The sequence below is a fragment of the Oncorhynchus clarkii genome, chromosome 16 (assembly GCF_045791955.1).
Source record: "Oncorhynchus clarkii lewisi isolate Uvic-CL-2024 chromosome 16, UVic_Ocla_1.0, whole genome shotgun sequence".
Taxonomy (NCBI): Eukaryota; Metazoa; Chordata; class Actinopteri; order Salmoniformes; family Salmonidae; genus Oncorhynchus; species Oncorhynchus clarkii.
Window position 1 is genome coordinate 37,937,518 of NC_092162.1, and position 24,911 is coordinate 37,962,428.

General features: G+C 42.6%; 1 protein-coding gene across 3 annotated transcripts in view; it reads left to right on the top strand.

Annotated features, from left to right (window-relative positions):
- LOC139368390 (adenylate cyclase type 6-like) overlaps positions 1–24,911 on the top strand; it is an 84,683-nt gene that overhangs the window by 35,966 nt on the left and 23,806 nt on the right. For all 3 annotated transcript variants that reach the window (XR_011626956.1, XM_071107192.1, XM_071107193.1), the window contains exons 4-8: positions 22,248–22,397; positions 22,719–22,840; positions 23,851–23,962; positions 24,209–24,336; positions 24,496–24,654. Coding sequence is in view for 2 of the 3 variants with exons in the window: in XM_071107192.1 (XP_070963293.1) it covers positions 22,248–22,397; positions 22,719–22,840; positions 23,851–23,962; positions 24,209–24,336; positions 24,496–24,654 (671 nt within the window). In the remaining variant the exon portion in view is untranslated. The remainder of the gene's footprint in view (positions 1–22,247; positions 22,398–22,718; positions 22,841–23,850; positions 23,963–24,208; positions 24,337–24,495; positions 24,655–24,911) is intronic.

Consider the following 24,911-nt stretch of genomic DNA (forward strand, 5'->3'; position numbering starts at 1 on the left):
TTGAATACCGGTAAACCTCGTATTTAGAAGTTATCTATAACCTGTAACAATTACAGTAACGAAGGCTAGTTCAGGCTAGTTTAGCACTCAACGGCCCAGTTCTGTGAGCTTGTGTGGCCTACCATTGCTGCTCTTAGATCTTTTCATTTACAGTTGTCGGGGCAGCTCTTGTCTTTTTTTTATCCAGACGATTTTATGATATCATTACATTTTATACATTTATTTATTGTTGTTTACAAAAAAAACTGATTTGGTTGTAATACAATTTAAGGGAAACAAGCAATCTTATTAGAATGATTCGCCTTCCTGGTTTTATGATTAAAGCGTCCGTGGCGCACATGCAATGTAACTTATGTAGATGTGTGAATGCGATCTGATCTGTAAAATGGTTCCGATTATCTTCGTAAAACAGGTCTATTTGGGAGCAGTATAACGGTGAGTGGACATTCTTCCTTTCTCTTCACATTGGATCTTTGTCCAGCTACTGTGAAAAGTTTGCATGTGCGTAAAACCCTCCACAGTCTGCGTTGTTTTAATATTATATGCACACGGGCAGATATGATGGTGCCTGTAAGTGTGACATAGCCTTTTTTAAAACAAGTTTAGTTTAGAATTTGATTATAATTATTCGTTCTCTTTTTAGGCCTTTTCAATAATGAATTTAATCTTGCTTATTGACAATGTTTGGCATGTCCATGCTCAGTCATAATGTAATGTACTGTAGGCCTAGACCCTATATCAATGTGAAAGCTATTGAAGCCATGTAATTAATTAGAACAATGTGGATTGCAAATGGGTTCAAGTTAACGTATTTATCAAAGATATGTCTACATTAGATGCAGTTTCTGTAAGCCATTTAACAAACTACAACAGACTAACATTGAAGTTGATTCCAAGGCAATACACATAAAAGGCCGTCATACCCATAACTCGTTTTTTCATCAAAACCCATCCCTTTCGCGCCAATGGCTGCAAGTGCGCCAATAATTATAATAGTGAAAATAACAACAATATTTCTGAAATACTCCTGAACTTATAGGGTTGCCGCCTGTTGTTTAGATTTACCATTGTGTTAGGTTTCTTAAAATCGAGCCCCATATATTAAAGAAACACACAAGTAGGCGTGCAATGGATTATGGTCATTGTAGTTTTCTGGGTAAACTATGTAGAATATTGGCCTATTGGAAACTTCAACTCCCTACTACACCGCACAGTTCGGGCTTGATCTGATTTGACTTCAGATAAACTGTGCAATGTGCGCATTGAGCTCACAGGAAAAAGATGGATTCCAATAATTGAACCGACATCGGTCAATTACTGTAATTTCGGTTAATCGCTCAGCACTACACAGTAGGGTTAGGGTTAGGAATTAACTTCTAGATAAAGAGTCCACACACAGCATGATGCCACAGCTGTGAGGGGGAAATTACATATCAGAGATGTCTCTCTTTAGGTTCTGCAAGAGTTGCAACTTGCACAGATTGGAGTTTTTCCTTTATGGGCAATTCCACAGTAATGGAATTGTGGGAAGACTCAGATTTTTCACTTAAAATGTATGCCAAAAAGACTACATTGATTTCAAAGTTTAACAAACCATACAACTCTATGTACAAGGACTACTAAGATTCAAAGATGGCTGCTGAAATAATGGGGGGTTAGCTATGAAATGACAACTTGAGTTTGAAAAAATCTCTTTTGGTTATTGAAACTGCAGTAAATCCAAGTGGATATACACCCAGTAACATAATTGCGGTAAGATAATTGAATCATAGGTCCCAGATCTGTACTACACAGAAATGCATAATTATGGATATGAATGTCAATCAAATCAAATCAAATCAAATCGTATTTGTCACATGCCCCGAATACAAAAGTGAAATGCTTACTTTTACAAGCCCTCAACCAACAATTCAGTTTTAAGAAAAAATAAGTGTTATGTAAAAAATAACAGTAACAAATAATTAAAGAGCAGCAGTAAAAATAACAATAGCAATGCTATATACAGAGGGTTGCGGTACAGAGTCAATGTGTTACATTGACACCGGTTAGTCGAGGTAATTTAGCTAATATGTACATGTAGGTATTGTTAAAGTGACTATGCATAGTTAATAAACAGAGAGTAGCAACAGCGTAAAAGGGGGGGGGGGGGGGGGGGGGGGGGGGTCAATGCAAATAGTCTGTGTAGCAATTTGATTAGCTGTTCAGGAGTCTTATGGCTTGGGGGTAGAAGCAGTTAAGAAGTCTTTTGGACTTGTTTATGCATCCTAAATATGTGTACAAAAGTAGAAATATGCAATACCCTGCATATTTGGTTATTATTCTACGCCAGGGGTGGAAAAAGTACCCAATTGTCAAACTTGAGTAAAAGTAAAGATACCTTATTAGAAAATGACTCAAGTGAAAGTCACCCAGTAAAATACCACTTGAGTAAAAGTCTAAAAGCATTTGGTTTTAAATATACTTATGTATCAAAAATACATGTAATTGCTAAAATATACTTAAGTATCAAAAGTAAAAGTATAAATCATTTCAAATTCCTTATAAAGCTAAACGGACTGCATAATTTTATTTTTTATTTACGTATAGACAGGGACACACTCCAACACTCAGACATCATTTTCAAACAAAGCATGTCTTTAGTGAGTCTGCCAGATCAGAGGCAGAAGGGATGACCTGGGATGTTCTCTTGATAAATGTTTGAATAGGAAAAATGTTCTGTAACAAGCACCTTTGGGTGTCAGGAAAAATGTAAGGAGTAAAAAGTACATCATTTTCTTTAGGAATGTAGTGAATAAAAATTAAAGTTGTCAAAAATATGAATAGTAAAGTACAGATACCCCATAAAACTACTTAAGTAGTACTTTACACCACTGTTCTACACAATGGCTATTATTTTATTGAGCTCTGCCACTAAACAAGACCAAATTTGGACATCAAAGTACAGCACAGTAGAGTTCAGCGCAGTAGAGTATAATTCAGTTCAGTAGAGTTCAGCACAGTACATTAATGTACTCAACTCTGGTGTGCTCTACTGTGTACTTTACTGAACTCTACTCCTTTATTCTACTCTACTGTACAGAGAGAGTGAAGGGGAGCCCGCTGGGCAAAAACTGGTTTTAATCAACATTGTTTCCACGTCATTTAAACCACAAAAAAAAATCAATGTGATGACGTTGAATCAACGTGGAAAACTGATTGGATTTGCAACAAGTCGTCATCATAAAGGCATTTCCTATTTTTGGCACAACTTTTGACCTAAATCCAATTTTTGTATTTTACCTTTTATTTAACCAGGCAAGTCAGTTAAGAACAAATTCTTATTAATGACGTGGTCATAGTGATTTCTGTTGTTGTTGAATTCACGTTAGTTGAAAACTCAACCAAATGCAAAACAAAACTAGATGTTGAACTGATGTCTGTGCCCAGTGGGGAGGGATTATCCAGACTTGTTGCGCTCTTGCTTTGACTACCAGATGACAGAAAGAGAAAGAAAAACAGTTATCAGCTGAACATAAGAATGCCAGTGGAGGACAGAAGCAGGTGACCCAACTGTGGTGTGTGACTTCTATGATTCCGTATTGTAGCCAATTCAATTGCAGAAATACAGATACAAGTAATTGGTGGGGGTGGGGGGGGATTCTGTTACTGATTAAATCACTTCATAATTACACTGAACAAAAATATAAATAAAACATGTAAAGTCCCATGTTTCATGAGCCAAAATGAAAGATCCCAGAAATGTTCCATACGCACCAAAAAATAATTTCTCTCAAAGTTTGTGCACACATTTGTTGACATCCCTGTTAGTGAGCATTTTGTCCTTTGTCAAGACAATCCATCCACCTGACAGGTGTGGCATATCATGAAGCTGATTAAACAGCATGATCATTACACAGGTGCACCTTGTGTTGGGGACAATAAGGCCACAACACAATGCTGTGGATGTCTCAAGTTTTGAGGGCGTGTGCAACTGGCATGCTGACTGCAGGAATGTACACCAGAGCTGTTGCTAAAGAATTTAATGTTAATTTCTCCACCATAAGCCACCTCCAACGTCGTTTTAGAGAATTTGGCAGGTCATCCAACAGATCTCACAACCGCAGACCACGTGTACACGCCAGCCCAGGACCTCCACATCCGGCTTCTTCACCTGCGGGATCGTTTGAGGGGGAGGGGTTCCGAGGAGTAATTCTGTCTGTAATAAAGCCTTTTTGTGGGGAAAATCTCATTCTGATTGGCTGGGCCTGGCTCCCCAGTGGGTCGGTCAGGTTACCAAGTGGGTGGGCCTATGCCCTCAGAGGCCCACCCATGTCTGCGCCCCTATCCAGTCATGTGCAATCCATAGATTAGAGCCTAATGAATGTATTTAAATGGACTTATTTCCTTATATGAACTGTAACTCAGCAAAATATTTGAAATTGTTGCATGTTGCGTATTATATTTTTGTTCAGTATAATAAACAAAAAACACTTAACTAATATGTTAGTTGGTAGGGGTCTTACTTTGCATTGTGTTTTGAGGGATTATCGTCATGGTTTTGTACATCCCGCCCCAAGCTGACACCAAAAATGCTCTCAAAGATCTTCATTGGACCCTGAACAAACTGGAGACCACATACCCGGAGGCAGGGTTCGTTGTCGTCGGCGGGGACTTTAACAAAAGTAATAGGGAGGACTGTGCTCCTGAATTATCAACACATTGATTCATCTCATGGAAATTTGACGCTTGACCACTGCTACAGTACATGCCTTTTCGACACAGGGATGAGGCCCTCTCCCGTCATCCTTTCCGCACATCTGACCGCGACTCAATTTTGCTTCTCCCCGCCTACAAAAAAAGACTCAATAGGGAAGTTCCGGTGGTCAGGTGTGTACAACGCTGCTCCGACCAATCAGAATGAATGCTCCAAGAGTATTTTGATTCACATGAACTGGTATATGTTCCGGGTCGCCTCTGGGGTAACATCAATAAATACGCCGACTCAGTCACTCGATTAATTAAAAAAATACATTGATGATGTGATACTGATAGTGTCTTTCAAAAACATACCCGAATCAAGAACCGTGGATTGATGGCAGCCTTTTAGGGAAACTGAAAGAAAGAGATGCTGCTTATAAACACGGCAAGGTGACCGGGGACAGTAGTATGGTTGAACAGTACAAATACAACCTACGCAGATCGATCAAGATGGCGAAGCACAAGTATGCGGACAAAGTGGAGGACAAGGTTGGACACGAGGCAGGGGCTCCTAACAATCACGGATTACAAAAAGCAAGCCAGGCACGTCGCGGACACCAACTCCGCCCTACCGGATGAGCGAAACACCTTTTCTTACTCATAGAGCACAGTGACGACTCTGAGCGGCCGAGGAGAGCTACAACGAGGGCTGCATACTTATGGTCTCCGCGGAGGACATGTGTTAACCCACGCAAGGCTGCCAGCCGAGACTGCATCCCTACCTGCGCCCTCAGAGCATGTGCAGAGCAGCTGGCTGTTGTGTTTTGGGATTTTTTTTACCTCTCTCTAGCTCAGGCCGCTATCCTCACCTGCTTCCATATATCATCCCCGTGCCCAATAAAGGGAAAGTAACTGAACTGAATGACTACCGACCCGTAGCACTCACTTCTGTCTTCATGACGTACTTGACCCTCTCCAATTCGCCTACCACCCTGACATATCCACTGACAACGCAATCGCTATTACACTGCCCTCACCCACCTGGACAAAAGGAATGCATACTGTATGTGAGGATGCTGTTCATTGACTACTGCTCCGGCCTTTATTACAATAGTGCCCTATAAGCTCACAACAAAGCTCATGGCCCTGGGACTGAACTCTTCCCTATGCAACTGGGTCCTTTACTTCCTGACGGGCCGCCCCCCAGAAACTGATTCTCAACACGGGGGCCACACAAGGGTGCATCCTCAGTCCCCTCTTGTTCTCCCTGTATACCCACGACTGCGTGGCCCCACACAGTTCCAACTCCATCAAGTTTGCTGACAACACAACAGTAGTAGGCCTGATTGCCAACAACGATGAGAAGGCCTACAGGGAGGAGGTAGGCACTCTGACGGCGAGATTTCAGGTTAACAACCTCTCACACATCAGAAAAACAAAGGAGCTGATTGTGGACTTCAGGAGGAATCAGGCTGTCGTGGAGACTGTAAAAAACTTCAAATTCCTCGATGTATACATCTGTGAGGAGCTGAAATGGTCAAACTACACGGACACCGTGGTGAAGAAGGCATGACAGTGACTCTTCATCCTCAGGAAGCTGAAGAAATTTGAGTTATCCCCGAGGGCCCTCAGTGTTCTTCAGCACCATCGAGAGCATACTGTCGGGCTGCATCACAGCCTGGTACGGCAACTCCACTACCACGAACCCACAAGGCACTACAGATGGTGATACGCTCAGCCAAACGCACCATTGGGGGCACACTGTCTTCCCTACCGGATACCTACAACACAAGGTGTCACAGCAAGTCCAAGAATATCAGGAACCCCAGCCACCCCAGCCATGGTCTGTTCTCCCTTTTTCCATCACTCAGATGTGGGCAGTATGGGAGCATCATGGCAAAAACTAGAAGACTGGCCAACTCCCCGACCATCAGGCTGCTGAATAGCCACCACTAGTCTGCTATCCACCCTACCCCACCCCAATGGACATTTTATTATTTATAATTTCCACAGTTGTTAATATGTACAGTATATATTATTTTTATTATGTATTTTTATTGGTTTATTTCACTTTGTCCTGCATCGTTGAAGCTCAAGAATTTCACTGTACCCTGCAACTACATTTGCACTATTAAACTCTCTAATCTAATCAACCTTTGAAAACTTTTTCTGGTATATGTTTTCTAAGACTCCTTTTCTATCTGTTCAACACAAAATCAAAGCCATTGCTTATTCCACATTTTTAGGATGGAAAATGGTTGGAAAATATATGCCTTTAATAAAAAAAAGATACACTGTATATATAGACTTAGCTTTCATTTGACACCCAATTTGACATGCTCAACATGTTGCTGCTCATGGGTCCATTTACATGGAAATTACCTTATTCCATCTTGTTCTGAAGGCAGCTCTGCCTCGAGGGGGGAAATGAATGCGATTAGTTAAGTTTAGGCAGAACATTGGTTTGCTTAACTTTGAGGCAACTGAGTTGCAGAGTGAGGTAATGTGAGGGTGAGTGATGTTGGACACGAGCACAAAAACCCCCCACTGAAAAGAGCAATATGAAAACAGCTCTGTAATCCCTCTGATTTGAAAGTTGTGTATACTCTATTAAAAAGGAAGGGGGGGGTCCTGGTGGAGAAGGACGTTTAGTATGTTTATTTTACTTATTAATAAATCCCTGAATAGCTGGGGAAGACTTGCGCTCATGTTTTGCGTTCATTTTGGTTCTGACAGATGTATGGCTCCAGTCTAAATCTGCTGAGTCTAGTGGAATGTACACGTGCACGCACACACACACCAGATTACTCCATGGGCTCGCAGGTCGCTTAAAACCAATTTTGGTTTTAAGCCATTACACAAACAGAGACCAGCATCCAGATGGAAGCTGTCCAAGTTGGCACAGACGGATGGGCCTCTCTCCCTTTCTCTCTGTCCTCCTGCCCTCTTTCGGTCTTTGTCTCTCTTTCTATCCTCCCTCTGTCTCTCGTTCCCTCTCTCTCTGCCCATATACTCCCCATCTCTACACTGCAACTTTTCCATCTTTATAATGAGCCGTTTCTCATTTTAAAATGAAGAGAGGACTGTTTGAGGATGTTTTCTATAGGACTGACTGGTTCAGGATATCTGTTGAGTATGCAATGAGGAGATGATAAATTCAGGTTTAGGGGTATTTATTACACACAGAAACACGAACAGAGATGCACATCCGGAAGAAGACCTTTGAGAAAGGATTGGCTGTGTCAATTAGGATGTGGTGGTGTGGAAGGGAGATACAAAAAGGAAACATTAGAAGCGCACCATATAAATGTACTTGATTGATTAATTAAGGTCACTACCCTCATCTGGTTGTCTAGGTCTTAATTGAAAGGAAAGAACCAAAACCTGCGTATACTCGGCCCCCGTGGAAAGAGTTTGACCCCCCGGGCTTTTGGGCCTAACTGTATGCACGCCAAATAGCCTACACGCCAATCGCCAAATGCTTTTGAGAACGGGCAGAAAAAGTTTACATTGATCCACGGATGCAAAAAGGACAATGTCGAAATTTAATTAGATACGAGAAAAGCTGCAAAATGGAGATTTAAATAAAAAGAAAGTAGGCCAGAAAAGTAATGTTTGGAAAATATATTTGTTGAACTGATAAAGAGGATGGTCAACTGTAAGTGCTGTTATTGTGAAGCATGGGACCGCTGTAGCGCGTAAACCCATTCTTTCCTCGTTTGTAACACTCACTACCGAGTTCTAAACGGCCTCTGGAAGCAACTTAAGCACAATAATTGTTTGTCGGGAGCTTCATAAAATGGGTTTCCATGGCCGAGCAGCCGCACACAAGCCTAAGATCACTATGCACATTGCCACGCATCGGCTGGAGTGGTGTAAACCTTGCCGCCATTGGACTCTGGAGCAGTGGAAACATGTTCTCTGTAGTGATGAGTTGCCCTTCACCATCTGGCAGCCTGAGGACGATTCTGGGTTTGGCAGATGCCAGGAGAACGCTAACTGCCTGAATGCATAGTGCCAACTGTAAAGTTTGATGGAAGAGGAATAATGGTCTAGGGCTGTTTTTCATGGTTCTGGCTAGGTCCCTTAGTTCCAGTGAAGGGAAATCTTAAAGTACAGCATACAATGACATTCTAGACGATTCTGTGCTTCCAACTTTGTGTCAACAGTTTGGAAGGCCTTTTCCTGTTTCAGCATGACAATGCCCCAGTGCAAAAAGCGAGGTCCATACAGAAATAGTTTGTCGTGATCGGTGTGGCAGAACTTCACTGGCCTGCACAGGGCCCTGACCTCCACCATTTTGAACACATTTGGGATGAATTGAATCGCCAACTGCGAGCCAGGCCTAATTGCCCAACATCCGTGCCCGACCTCTCTAATGCTCTTGTGGTTGGATGGAAGCAAATCCCCGCAGCAATGTTCCAACATCTAGTTGAAAGCCTTCCCAGGAGGCTGTTATAGCAGCAAAGGCGAGAACCAACCTCATATTAAAGCCCATGATTTTGGAATTAAATGTTTGACGAGCAGGTGTCTACATACTTTTGGTCATGTAGTGTAACATAGGTAAAAATACACTAAGGCACACAAATTGACAGTACAATATTTACACATAGTGGGGAAGGGGGATATGGAGAGCAAAGTGTTCAGTATTTTTAGCAATAATAAAGTCTATTAGCAGCTGGTGTGTACGTGTGTGTGTGTGTGTGTGCATGTGCCTAGGAAAGTGTTTTTTGTTGGGTGTGTTCTCTCCATCACGCCGTCTCTCTTTCCTTAAACTTGTGGAGGTCCTCACCTTATAAGCTAATGTTTAGATTATGTCCAAGTCTTCTGTCGGCCACAAAGCTGCTAACTCCATTTCAAAAGATGGTCTGTGTTTCTAAAGAGATTTCTGCACAATCAGACTAACCTGACTAAATCAGACTAACCTGACTAAATCAGACTAAATCAACGTTCCATGAAAAATGTTTAGTGGGGTGTTTTGAATAGACTAAATGGAATTAAGGAGGAGGCCTTTAAGTAAATGTTCAGTTGGGTGCGGGAATAAAGTTTTTCTCAAATGTTAAGACACTTTCAATGAAACTGAGGTCCACTTGATCACCATCATAACCTAATGAGTACAACACTATTATTTTTTGCCCCCCCAAAATTTTTGTAAGTCATTTCTCATTGCTTTCACACACAATGCAAATCCTAAGCACATTTTTGCAAAACAGGAAACGCAACTCTACAGAAGACACAAAACTCAGTTGAGTAAATCATGACAAACAAAATTAAAACATTTGGTCACGGCTGATACAAATTACTCCTCTATGAATGTGAACAAAACTTCTTTGCACGGTGGTTCAATCAGCAATCAGTCCTTATTCATGCATACATGATGTCACCTCTCTCTGAGTTGCTGTTTGCAAGAATGGACCAAGGAAGAGGCCCAGGGCAAGGCCAAAGGAGAGGTAGAGTGGCCCATAGAGGAACTGGGATTCAAATGTGTGGTGGTAGAGTAGCTCAAAGGGGAATACAGTGCCTTCGGAAAGTATTCAGACCCCTTGACTTTTTCCACATTTTGTTACGTTACAGCCTTATTCTAAAATGTATTAAATAAAACAATTTCCTCAGTAATCTACACACAATACCCCATAATGAGAAAGTGAAAAGTTGTTTTATTTTATTAAATTCTTTGCAAATTTATCAAACTAAAAAGCATACCTTATTTACATAAGTATTCAGACCCTTTGCTATGAGACTTGAAATTGAGCTCAGTTGCATCCTGTTTCCATTGATCATCCTTGAGATGTTTTAACAACTTGATTGGAGTCCACCTGTGGTAAATTAAATTGATTGGGCATGATTTGGAAAGGCACACACCTGTCTATATAAGGTCTCACTGTTGACAGGGCATGTCAGAGCAAAAACCAAGCCATGAGGTCGAAGGAATTGTCCGTAGAGTTCCGAGACAGGATTGTGTCGAGGCACAGATCTGGGGAAGGGTACCAAAACATGTCTGCAGCATTGATGGTCCCCAAGAACACAGTGGCCAACATTCTTAAATGGAAGAAGTTTGGAAGCACCAAGATTCTTCCTAGACCTGGCCCCCCGGCTAAACTGAGCCATTATGGGGTATTGTGTGTAGATTGATGAGGGGAAAAAACTATTTAATCAATTTTAGAATAAGGCTGTAACCTAAAAATTAGGAAAAAGTCAAGGGGTCTGAATACGTTGTAGAATAAGTTGTAGAAACATCTCAAGGGATGATCAATGGAAACAGGATGCACCTGAGCTCAATTTCGAGTCTCATAGCAAAGGGTCTGAATACTTATGTGAATAAGCTATTTCTGTTTTTGCTTTGTCATTATATGGGGTATTGTGTGTAGTTGCTGAGGAATTATTTATTTAATTAAACCAATTTTAGAATGAGGCGTAAGAAAATGTGGAAAAGGTCAAGGGCTCTGAATACTTTCCGAAGGCACTGTACATAAATATTGTTCCTTTTATTGTATTTCTATTTTAGAGAATAATGGAGCTTGAAGCCAAACGCAACACCCCATACATTAATGTATGTGGATGAAGCCGACTTCAGCATTTCAAAAGTAAGGAGAGGAGGGAGGAACCTCATTGGTAAGAGGACCACCGTACATGTGCCAGGGCAAAGGGATGCAAACATCACCCTGTGTGCCTTGATCTTCAGCGATGGTGTTCTTTGCCACATACCTTCAGTTTGCCCATAAAATACACGTCGTCTCCTCACATTTCTTGATGCGATGCACCATAGAGTGAGGCCCGACATGTCCGCTTCGTCGTCATATTGGACCATTTTGCTTTCCACCACTCCCGTCTTGTTACTGAATGGTTTGCAGCCCACCCACGAATGATGATGCAATTTCTCTCTCCCATACTCTCATTTCCTCAATCCAACCCGAGGAATTCTTCTCTGCGTGCAGGTGGAAAGTTTATGATTACGGTCCACATGACCTGATATCCCACTTAGGACGCAATGATTGCCGGTTGTCTGTGCATCACTGCAGAGGACTGCCAAAAGCATGAATGCGCCATACAGGGAGATTTTTTTTTCTTCCCTCGCTGCATTGCGAGAAGAAAACACCCAGTGTAATGTTGATGAAAACGTGGGCTGATCCACAAAGAATGGATTGAATGATCTGTGTTTGTGTTGCCTTTTTTCAATTTGCTTTGTTTTTGGAGTGATTTGTTGGCTTGGTGTATTTAATTGTTATTCTCCGTGTATAACGTACAGCATCAGTGAATCTGTGAAGTACAAACTGGAAAAAAGGTGAAATGAAGCCTTTTGTTTCTGGATATTCGTGCTCTTGAGTGACATTCTCTATGCTTTGGTTATCGTTGGTAAAAAAAAATTGTTTTGGGAAACACTAATACAGCCCATGATGTGATGATACGTTTACTTGCCTTTTATGGTCATACTATAATTATAGTACCAACAAATGGCACAGACATACTGTATAAAAGAAGGTTAACCATGTTAGGGTGATAGTATTTATTGGGCCACTATGTAACGATTGATTGAAATAACTTTTCAATGGATGACAAGTTGTATGTTTTGGAGGTAGATGATTTTGTGTCGTGTATTTAATGTTTTGCGTCTTAATGCATTTTGCAAATTAAATGTGTAATTTTGGTCAACGTTTTTCAGTTTGGGGTTGCCCACCCATGAATCAACACGATTGTTTAATGAAAAAAAAATGGATTTTGTTTGGACAAATATGATCGAGTGATCGAGAAGGGAAAAAAATATGTTTTATTGTCACATAAACCAGATACAGTGGGGAGAACAAGTATTTGATACACTGCCGATTTTGCAGGTTTTCCTACTTACAAAGCATGTAGAGGTCTGTAATTTTTTATCATAGGTACACTTCAACTGTGAGAGACGGAATCTAAAACAAAAATCCAGAAAATCACATTGTTTGATTTTTAAGTCATTAATTTGCATTTTATTGCATGACATAAGTATTTGATCAAATACCAACCAGTAAGAATTCCAGCTCTCGCAGACCTGTTAGTTTTTCTTGAAGAAGCCTCCTGTTCTCCACTCATTATCTGTATTAACTGCACCTGTTTGAACTCGTTACCTGTATAAAAGACACCTGTCCACACACTCAATCAAACAGACTCCAACCTCTCCACAATGGCCAAGACCAGAGAGCTGTGTAAGGACATCAGGGAGAAAATTGTAGACCTGCACAAGGCTGGGATGGGCTACAGGACAATAGGCAAGCAGCTTGGTGAGAAGGCAACAACTGTTGGCGCAATTATTAGAAAATGGGAGAAGTTCAAAATGACGGTTAATCACCCTCGGTCTGGGGCTCCATGCAAGATCTCACCTCGTGGGGCATCTATGATCATGAGGAAGGTGAGGGATCAGCCCAGAACTACACGGCAGGACCTGGTCAATGACCTGAAGAGAGTTGGGACCACAGTCTCAAAGAAAACCATTAGTAACACACTACGCCATCATGGATTAAAATCCTGCAGCGCACGCAAGGTCCCCCTGCTCAAGCCAGCACATGTCCAGCCCGTCTGAAGTTTGCCAATGTCCATCTGGATGATCCAGAGGAGGAATGGGAGAAGGTCATGTGGTCAGATGAGACAAAAATAGAGCTTTTTGGTCTAAACTCCACTCGCTGTGTTTGGAGGAAGAAGAAGGATGAGTACAACCCCAAGAACACCATCCCAACCGTGAAGCATGGAGGTGGAAACATCATTCTTTGGGGATGCTTTTCTGCAAAGGGGACAGGACGACTGTACCGTATTGAGGAGAGGATGGATGGGGCCATGTATCGCGAGATCTTGGCCAACAACCTCCTTCCCTCAGTAAGATCATTGAAGATGGGTCGTGGCTGGGTCTTCCAGCATGACAACAACCCGAAACACACAGCCAGGGCAACTAAGGAGTGGCTCCGTAAGAAGCATCTTAAGGTCCTGGAGTGGCCTAGCCAGTCTCCAGACCTGAACCCAATAGAAAATCTTTGGAGGGAGCTGAAAGTCCGTATTGCCCAGCGACAGCCCCGAAACCTGAAGGATCTGGAGAAGGTCTGTATGGAGGAGTGGGACAAAATCCCTGCTGCAGTGTGTGCAAACCTGGTCAAGAACTACAGGAAACGTATGATCTCTGTAAGGTTTCTGTACCAAATATTAACTTCTGCTTTTCTGATGTATCAAATACTTATGTCATGCAAATTAATTACTTACAAATCAAACAATGTGATTTTCTGGATTTTTGTTTTAGATTCCATCTCTCACAGTTGAAGTGTACCTATGATAAAAAATTACAGACCTCTACATGCTTTGTAAGTAGGAAAACCTGCAAAATCGGCAGTGTATCAAATACTTGTTCTCCCCACTGTAGGTGCGGTGAAATGTGTTGTTTTACATGGTCAGCCTTGGTAATACGGTGCCCCTGGAGCCAATTAGGATTAAGCTTAAAGGCAAATCAACAGATTTTTCACTTTGTCTGCTCAGGTATTCGAACCAGTGACCTTTTCAGTTACTAGACTAGCCTGGCATTATGAACACTTTGAGAAAGGTGAGAGGAGCAAGGAGCAGAGCGTGCCCAATTTGACTGGAGCACAGAGCGAGATTCCCAATGTCTGGAGCTTCAGCCTTCTCACCTCCTCCAATTTTGCTACAGTAGCGCTCACTTCACGAGCGCAGGGCACGCCCGGCCCAGTATGCATTTGTAGTTTACTTGTGGGCTGCTATAGCCCCTTGCTTTATCTACTGTCATGACGTTTGCTAAATATTTTCAGAAAGAAACAGCTGATCAAACTTACAAAGATGAAGAGCAACAGAGGGAGAGTGGTGATGTAAAGAATCCTTGTGGGATCTGAAAAGACATGTATCCCAAAAGCATGATTATGTACTTACTACGTGCACTTGCTAAAAGAAAATAATAATAATAATAATACTCTATCCGTGCCCAGTCTGGCCTAAAATAAAATAATAATAATAATAATAATACTCTATCCGTGCCCAGTCTGGCAAGAGAGGCCAAAAGGGTGTTTAGCATCCCCAGTGGCTCTGCAAGTGTGGAGAGGATATTTTCTACTGCTGACCTGCTCTCCAGGCACCATCGCTTGAGCCTGAAGCCACAGACTCTGGCCAAACTCGTGTTTCTAAAAATGATTTCAAAGGCACCGTAGACTGAGCCAAATAAGGCATTTTGTTTAATTTGTATTTCATTCTAAGTAAGTCACAGCCTATGTGCACAATTTATGGACTATAATGATTTAATACAACAAAATGTTGTTTAAATGCTGAGCGCTTAATTTCCCTGACTCCTTACCAGCCTAGTGTTTCGCACTCGCAAAATGCTTCACAATGTATTTCTTTGTAGACAATAGCCTTGAAATACTATAGCCTAAAAAAAAGTAGGTTCCCTGTCTGGCTCCAGACCTATATTTAGACTGTTTATATGCTGTTTAATATGACATGTAGCCTATTTTAAATGATGAGTGCTCCTTACATTCATATTTTCATGTTTATTCAAATACTTTTAATTCAAACCATATGGTTAGTTTTCAATACTTCAAAACCAAATGGTAGTCACAAAAATAGATGGGTATTGGTCAAAATTGTGATTTTAATGAATGGCTCAAATTTGAAGAGGCAGTCCCTGTGAATGCTGTTGGGTTTTTAGCAGAGCGGTTGGAAAGGACATGGAGTGCTGGAATGGTGCACAAGCACCGCTCCATGAGTGATGAGCGGGATTTCCGACCGCTCAACTCCTCTCACATACTTGCTCATCTCCGTTCACGTACTCTGGTTCTTATCAAACCATTCTGTGTCATCATAATGCTGCAAGGAAGAAGTAGAGCGCTCTCCCTTCCTGGACACCTCAGAATATGACAATTTGTTGTTACTTTTACCCCTTTTTCTCCCCAATTGGTAGTTAGTCTTGTCTCATCGCTGCAACTCCCGTACGGACTCAGGAGAGGCGAAGGTCAAGAGCCGTGCATCCTCCCCAAACACAACCATAACCACCACTTAACACGGAAGCCCTCCATACCAATGTGTCGGCGGAAGCACCGTGCACCCGCGACCATGTCAGCGCAAACCCAGATACTCTAGTGGACTCGAACCCAGATACTCTAGTGGACTCGAACCCAGATACTCTAGTGGACTCGAACCCAGATACTCCAGTGGCACAGATAGCACTGCGATGTAGTGCCTTAGACCACTGCGCCACTCGGGACACTTGTTTATCTGAAGGATTTCCTGTAATGTCCCTTCAGGACTTGTTGTTGTCCGACTCATATGTAAACCATTTGTTTACGTTAATTAATTTTCAAATGGACACACAAACCACACAGCCAGTAGAGTTCTTATTATCAGGTCAGTTAAACAGTGCTGATTGATACCTTTTTATTGTCCCAAATGATATTTGGTTGGTTCAACATTAGCAAATAGTACAGCAATGACATATTGAGTGGTTTTGCTGCCACTGTCTTGAGATGGTAGATAGATATTTTGTTCAGAGCACACACACACACACACACACACACACTTTTTTTCAGAGTACTGGGTCAGGTTGTTAGCCTGCCTCTGTCTGTATTGTTGTTACAACACAGAACCTGGCCTGTCTCTTTGTATACACTGTAAACCTCCTCTCAGGTCTAGTGATATTGTGGAGAGGAGAGCACTCCAACCTGCCATCTTCACACAAACAAGGTCTTCACTCGAGTAAACCACTTCAAAATAAGTGCATTAAATAAGGAATAGGGTGCCATTTGGGACACCAAGGCCAGCATGCCAGGTACTTTGGACCCACTCCAATTTGCTCCAACAGATCCATGGAAGATGCCATTTTCATTGCTGTTCTCACGGCCCTAACACATCTGGACAAGAGGAACACCTATGTGAGAATGCTGTTCATTGACTACAGTTCAGCATTCAACACTGTTGTTCCCTCCAAGCTCAGACCTCTGGGTCTGGACACAAACCCCTGCAAGTGGATCCTGGACTTTCTGACGGGCAGACCAGTCTGTGAAGATTGGCAACAACACCTCCTCGACACTGACTCTTAACACTGGGGCCCCCCACGGATGCGACCTCTTGCTATACTTAAGCAATAAGGCCCGAGGAGGTGTGGTATATTGGCCATATATCACAAATCCCAGAGGAGTCTTATTGCTCTTATAAACTGCTTACCAACGTAATGAAAACAGTAAAACTGAAAGTTGTGTTATACGGTATGCGGTCTGATATACCATGGCTTTCAACCAATCAAAATTCAGGGCCAAACCGCCCAGTTTATAAGCCATGTTCAACCACGACTGTGTGGCTTTGCACGGCACAAACTCCATCATCAAGTAGGCCTGATAACCAGCAACGATGAGTCAGCCTATAGGAGGTAAGTGAACTGGCATTGTGGTGCCACCACAAAAACCTCTCCCTCAACGTCAGCATAACAAAGGAGTTGATTGTCGACCTTTCGGATGCAGAGGAGGGAACAGGACTGCAGTAGAGTTATAAGTTCCACATCACCGAGGGCTTGACTTGGACAAACAACACCACCACTCTTGTCAAGACGACACAACAGTGTCTCTACTTCCTAAGTCAGCTGAGCATGAGGTCTGGTACCAACAGTCTCACAGACCGTTTCTATCTACAAGCCATCAGACTGCTGAACACTTGAACTGGACTGACCACCTGTTCTGATTCTCCACTCTTTAGCACACACACACACACACACACACACACATTCATTCTACACACACATCTGCTGCAATCAGACTCTTAGTATGAGTGCTGAATACTGCACATTTTCACTTTCCCCCAATCTCCCCTTCCCCAAAACACATGTACAGTTGAAGTCGGAAGTTCACATACACCTTAGCCAACTACATTTAAACTCTGTTTTTCACAATTCCTGACATTTAAGCCTAGTAAAAAAATCCTGTCTTGGGTCAGTTACGATCACCACTTTATTTTAAGAATGTGAAATGTCAGAATAACAGTAGAGAGAATGATTTATTTCAACTTTTATTTCTTTCATCACATTCCCAGTGGGTCAGAAGTTTACATACACTCAGTTAGTATTTGGTAGCATTGCCTTTACATTTTTTAACCTGGGTCAAACGTTTTGGGTAGCCTTCCACAAGCTTCCCACAATAAGTTGGGTGGATTTTGGCCCATTCCTCCTGACAGAGCTGGTGTAACGGTGTCAGGTTTGTAGGCCTCCTTGCTCGCACATGCTTTTTCAGTTCTGCCCACAAATTTTCTATAGGATTGAGGTCAGGGCTTTCTGATGGCCACTCCAATACCTTGACTTTGTTGTCCTTAAGCCATTTTCCACAACTTTGGAAGTATGCTTGGTATGACAAGTATGCATTGTCCATTTGGAAGACCCTTTTGCGATCAAGCTTTAACTTCCTGACTGATGTCTTGAGATGTTGCTTCAATATATCCACATGATTGTCCTCCTCATGATGCCATCTATTTTGTGAAGTGCACCAGTCCCTCTTGCAACAAAGCACCCCCACAACATGATGCTGCCACCCCCGTCCTTCGCTGTTGGGATGGTGTTCTTCGGCTTGCAAGCCTCCCCCTTTTTCCTCCAAACATACTGATGGTCATTATGGCCAAACAGTTATATTTTTGTTTCATCAGACCAGAGGACATTTCTCCAAAAAGTACGATCTTTGTACTCATGTGCAGTTCCAAACCGTAGTCTGTCTTTTTTATGACGGTTTTGGAGCAGTGCCTTCTACCTTGCTGAGCGGCCTTTCAGGCTATGTCGATATAGGACTCGTTTTACTGTGGATATAGATACTTTTGTACCTGTTTCCTCCAGCATCATCACAAGGTCCTTTGCTGTTGTTCTGGGATTGATTTGCACTTTTTGCACCAAAGTACGTTAATCTCTAGAAGACAGAACGCATCTCCTTCCTGAGCGGTATGACGGCTGTGTGGTCCCATGGTGAGGTCTTGGCTGATTTATTTTGATTTTCCCATGATGTCAAGCAAAGATGCACTGAGTTTGAAGGTAGGCTTTGAAATACATCCACAGGTACACCTCCAATTGACTCAAATTATGTCAATTAGCCTATCAGAAGCTTCTAAAGCCATGACATAATTTTCTGGAATTTTCCAAGCTGTTTAGAGGCACAGTCAACTTAGTGTATGTAAACTTCTGACCCACTGGAATTGTGATACAGTGAATTATAAGTGAAATAATCTGTCTGTGAACAATTGTTGGAAAGATTACTTGTGTCATGCGCAAAGTAGATGTCCTAACCGACTTGCCAAAACTATCGTTTTTTAACAAGAAATTTGTGGAGTGGTTGAAAAACGAGTTTTAATGCCTCCAACCAAAGTGTATGTAAACTTCCGACTTCAACTGTAAATATTGGACTATAAATTGTGCCTTCCTGTATTATACTTATGTTCAAGTGTTCATTCTATTCTACTGAGCCATTTACTTTATGTTCATATATACTGTATACCATGTGTAAGCCAAACATATGAATAAAAACATATGTATTTTTGGATCAACATCCAATACTTCTCTATTCTTTGTCTCGTCTCAGTGGCTACTACACGTCTGCTGGTCCCACTATAAACAAACTACAACTTATAGGCTTTATAAAAACATAAAGATGACATGGCTGCTTCACAAGTCATGTTTGAGCAAAGTCACACTACAGTAGCTAGACGTCTCTTTCACCTCGCAATCGTAGACGAAGACGTACTAGACACTATCAGTAGAATCCAATGAAGCGAGTGGCCCCTTTTCAAAGCACGCAGATGCAAGGAAGTATGCAGTGGGTGTACGAATGCACAGATACACAAGACGAATGCACAGACCCACAAACATGTTTGGCTACATACCAGCTCCGACTTACATATGCTGGTACTGATGTCGGAGATAATTAAATGTCAAATACGGCAGTAGAGGCGCACTATCCTCCGGCTATAATATACAATTGAAAAAAACTTGAAGTGTATTGTATTACACTTCACACTCTGATCTTTGAGCAGAGTCTGCGCTGTGTTTTTGAGTGCTGCACACTTGCCATGTTTGGTAATGCCATTTGATTGATTTAGTGGAAATAGTTGAGCCTAAAGCCTGGCTGTTTTAGAATCTTGTCTGTTAAGACCAACTGTTCCAGAATGTTCTGAGGAGAACAGAGCACACCACTCTGCCATCCGTGTGGGATTTGATTTAGTTGCGATAGTTCTATACAACTTCTATGGAACTAGTTGTTCTGATAGTCCAGTAGATACGCCCCCCCCCCCCCAAAAAAAATACCCTATTGTTCACTTTGAGGAGAGCAGAGTCCATAAAAGGAATTGCCTTAGAACTTCTATGGAACTGGTCTAGAATGTTCTGAGAACAGCAGAACACACCAGTCAGTCTCTAAGTCATTTCCTTCATTAATCTCCATCAGACAACAACATGGCCATCTGGCTGTTATACCGTCTGCTTCAGCCAGGGTCTGAGGCTGTCTGTCTTTTTCTCATTAGTGATGAAATAGTCTGTCCTCTGGTCAGGGGTCAAGCTATTTTCCCAGGCTGAGAGAGAGAGCTTGTAGTCATGTGTGTTCAGTGTAAAACCATTGGATGTGGACAAAATCACTTACAGACACTGGCTTGTTGCCTGTAGAGGGTGTGTGTGCGCAGCAGAGGAATGTTCTTGAGGTCAACGACCTCGCTAAGCTAACTGCAGGCTATCTAAACTTCCCTTAGCTAGCCTAATGCTGTTGTGTTGGTCTAGTCTAACTGTAGGCTAAACTTCTAAACTTCATTTGAGCCAGCCCGTGCATATAAGCCTACAATGCGGTTGTGTTTTGCTGCAGCGTGCTCATATACAATTCACATTGGCCTAATCTCTTCCCCACTGCCGCTGTGTCTGAAAACACAGGCGTCTGTGAATTTAAGCAAATCAGACTAGCATTTGCCTATCTGCACAGTGCGAGAAATAGTGAGCCTCCTCTCTCAATCAGTTCCTAGTGTCTTATCTCTACGGAGGCATAGTGGAGTAAGGAAGAAGCGTGGGCCTTCTCTGTCTCTGACCCCATGTCTTTGTATTGTCTGTGATTATGAGTTGTGTTTTGATGCGTTGTCAGATCCAATAAGGGAAGCAGACAGACAGCCAGACAGACAGGCAACATAATGCTGTCCTATTGATGTCCACTTAATCACTGAGCCAGTCACAATAAGGTTATGAACAGTATGAGAAAGGGAGGGAGAGCTATACCAGAGACAATATAGGGAATAGGGCACCATTTGGTACACACACTCGGTCTATAATGTTGTATTGTAACCTACAGTCAATGTAGGTTTAACCCTCTACTCCAGGTTGTGTATAGTTACAGAAATGTAAATTCCCAGTAACACCTGTAAATATATAGATTCCCCGGTAAATCTGTACATTTACCAGCATGAAGGGGAATGTATAGATTTTCCAGGAAATGTATAGATTTTCCCAAAAAATTTGTAGATATCCCGATTTCCCAATTATAGCCTAGAAGACATCTCAAGAATGTCCACTTTTGGAAAGACACAGGGTTTTTCTCATCTTCTCTGACCATATACTGTATATCATACCTAATTTGTGTATCAAGACATTTCTGGATTAGATGTCTAGATTTCGTGCTGTAAGTCTTATGACATGGTGATGGTGAATGTCGTATTCTCTCTCTCTCTCTCTCTCTCTCCTCTCTCCTCTCTATCTCTCTCTCTCTCTCTCTCTCTCTCTCTCTCTCTCTCTCTCTCTCTCTCTCTCTCTCTTCCCACCTCCCTTTCTCTTGTCTCTCTCTCTCTCTCTCTCTCTCTCTCTCTCCTCTCTCTCTCCTCTCTATCTCTCTCTCTCTCTCTCTCTCTCTCTCTCTCTCTCTCTCTCTCTCTTCCCACCTCCCTTTCTCTTGTCTCTCCCTCTCTCTCGCTCTCTCTCCATCGCTCTTCTCTCTCTCTTACAAATTCTAAAATGCTTTATTGGCATGACAAAAGGACTTGCATTGCCAGGAAAAACTATGTTGAACAATTCAACAGGACATAGATGACATGTAGAAACATTCATCCGAACCAGAATAGCTCATCAACCTGTAACAATAATCATCCATTTATTCAACTTCAAAGGTAGCGCTTTTCAAAGAATCTCAAAGCGCTTCCAAGCACAAAAAGAACAACATAACATCATGGGATGGAGAGTCATTAGAACGTTCACGGCTTGAGTGGTCATCTGAGGGAGGTGGTCAAGCGGTTAGAAAAAGTCCGGAGGCAGGCAGGCAGCAAGCGCGGTCTCATCAAGGTGTCTCGCTGGCTTATCCGTTGTAGACCTCGGATTTAACTTTGAGCGAAGCCACTGTGGTCCGTGGACTCCGTAGTAGGTAGCTAGCGAGCTACTCCTTTGCTACGATCAAAATGGAGGGGCGCCCACTTGGACGACTACGGCAGTTACGTGGTGCCAGAAAGCACACCGCATGTCAATCATAATTCAATATCTCTCTCCCTCTCTCCTCTAGCTCAGTGGGAACGGATGATAACATTATGAAGTGTGTAACCTTACATGTCGCTCGCTCTCTCTCCCTCCCCTCCAGCTGAGTGCCAACGTGTTGATCTTCCTGTGCACCAACATGATAGGTATCTGTACCCACTACCCCGCTGAGGTATCGCAGAGACAGGCCTTTCAGGAGACCAGGGGGTACATCCAGGCCCGGCTCTACCTACAGAGAGAGAATCAGCAACAGGTAGGCCACACACACACACACACACACACACACACACACACACACATACAGGCATTCATTTACACAAGCCATAACACTTGTTGACCTAACTATATTTTCAAATTATTGTGGGTCAACAATATAGAGTATTTCTGAATGCCTCTATACTCTACCAACATGTTCCCACGCAGTATTCCAACGAATGACTGGCACTCAAGGCAGTGACTCATTGAGGTTTCTAGCTGTTGAAACACATGAAAGGCAATGGGTTGAGTGCTTTTCTCTCACTTCTCTGTCTCTCTCCCTCTCTGTCTCTCTCTGTCTATCATACACATTCTCCAGGAGCGCCTGTTGCTGTCGGTGCTGCCGAGGCACGTTGCCATGGAGATGAAGGCAGATATCAACGCCAAGAAGGAAGATATGATGTTCCACAAGATCTACATCCAGAAACATGACAACGTCAGGTAACCATGGACACACACCCTTTCCCTCTGCCGTAACCATGGACACACACTGACCATTTCACTCTCTTCCGCAACCAGTGGTGCTGAGGTCAAAATGTGACACATCTGTATTGGCTCAAATGACAAAACTGCCACAGTTCCTCAAATCCTCTTAAAGCCCATTAAAGGAAAGGATCCAAGGTCCCTCCCTGGGACTGCTTCCGCCAATGAACTTTGAGAGGAATTGAGGAAACAAGGATGGAGGAAGCAAGCATATGAAAGCCAGTAATGCCTTGGGCCCATATCCACAAAGTGTCTGAGTAGGAATAGTGATCTAGGATCAGTCCATGCTATCTTATTAAGTATTAACTAAAACGCTAAACTCATCCTAGGTCAGCACTCCTACTCTGAGATGTTTTGTGGACCCTGGACTACCTGCTCTAACACCACCAGCCTCTTGACCCAGATATTCGTCTAAACTCTATTCAATCACCATAAAGATGTGTTGAATTAACACTGTGAAACTCCTCAGACAGTCTCTCTCTATCGGTCTGTCTTCTATCATGTTGTTGTTGTTGTTATTATTATTATTGAGTCAGAACATTGATCAAGAGGGCAACAGCGCCATCTGTCATCTCTCCACTAGAAGTGTCAACATTCCAGTTGTTTTTCCTCTTCCTTGTAATTAATACCACAAATTAGAAAATGAGAATCGTGCTGAGATGTCTTCACTGGGGAGGGAGGGAGGACTGAAGGTGACCTATATGAGTCCAGACGAAAAGCTGAACAGAATAAATGGCTCTCTATCTCAACAAGAGATGGAGGAAGGGAGCAGACAGGCTGGTAGGCGCATGACCATGCTGATGATGGGTTATTGATCTCTCTCTCCCTCTTCCCTCTCTCTCTCTCTCCCTCTTTCGTTCTCTCTTTTTCTCCCTCTGTCATACAATCTTTCCTACTCTCGCTTTCTCTCTCTCTCGCTCTCTCTCTCTCTGTCTTTCTTTCTCTCGCCATCTCTCTCCATCCAACAGTATACTGTTTGCAGACATCGAAGGATTCACCAGCCTGGCATCACAATGCACCGCACAAGAGTTGGTCATGACACTGAATGAACTTTTCGCTCGCTTCGACAAACTAGCTTCGGTGAGCAGTTAGACATCATATAATCAGTCACTTCAACCCCGTGCGTCAGATTTCAAACATATTATAGATGTACTCTTTACTTTTAAATTGTGGATTTGGCATCGCCCATAGTGACGTGTAATTCATTAGCTACTGGCCACTTACATTTGTGTTATTTCATGCTCCATAATACATTGAACATTTTACGTATAAACTACATCCTAACCCTGAACCTGTGTTTGCGGCACATGTTTGTGTGTCCTATAGGAGAACCACTGTCTGAGGATCAAGATCCTTGGAGACTGCTACTACTGTGTGTCTGGACTGCCTGAACCCAGGGCCGACCATGCACACTGCTGTGTGGAGATGGGAGTGGACATGATAGAGGCCATCTCGTGAGTCACACACACTAATGAATAACCTACTTTGAATTAGTAAGAAGCACATTTTGGCTTGTCTAGAATCTAACGTAACAGGGGTTTTTCGGTGTGTGTGTGTCTGTGCAAGTGTCTGTGTGTTTAACTGTGTGTGTGTGTGTGTTTGTCTCCCTGCAGGCTAGTGAGAGAGGTCACAGGGGTCAATGTGAACATGCGTGTGGGTATCCATAGCGGCCGGGTCCACTGTGGAGTGCTGGGACTCAGGAAGTGGCAGTTTGACGTATGGTCCAACGATGTCACTCTAGCCAATCACATGGAGGCAGGGGGTGCGGCAGGGTAAGCCCCTCCCACCACCAACACAACATAGAAAACTCCTATAGGGTTGCACTTGATCTACTGCTAACCATTTAGTTGAGCATGCAAGTTCCATACCCAACTATAACATCTTCCGTCAAGATAGAACTGCCAAAGGGGGAGGAGTTGCAGTCTACTGCAGAGATAGCCTGCAAAGTAATGTCATACTTTCCAGGTCCATACCCAAACAGTTCGAACTACTAATTTTGAAAATTACTCTCTCCAGAAATAAGTCTCTC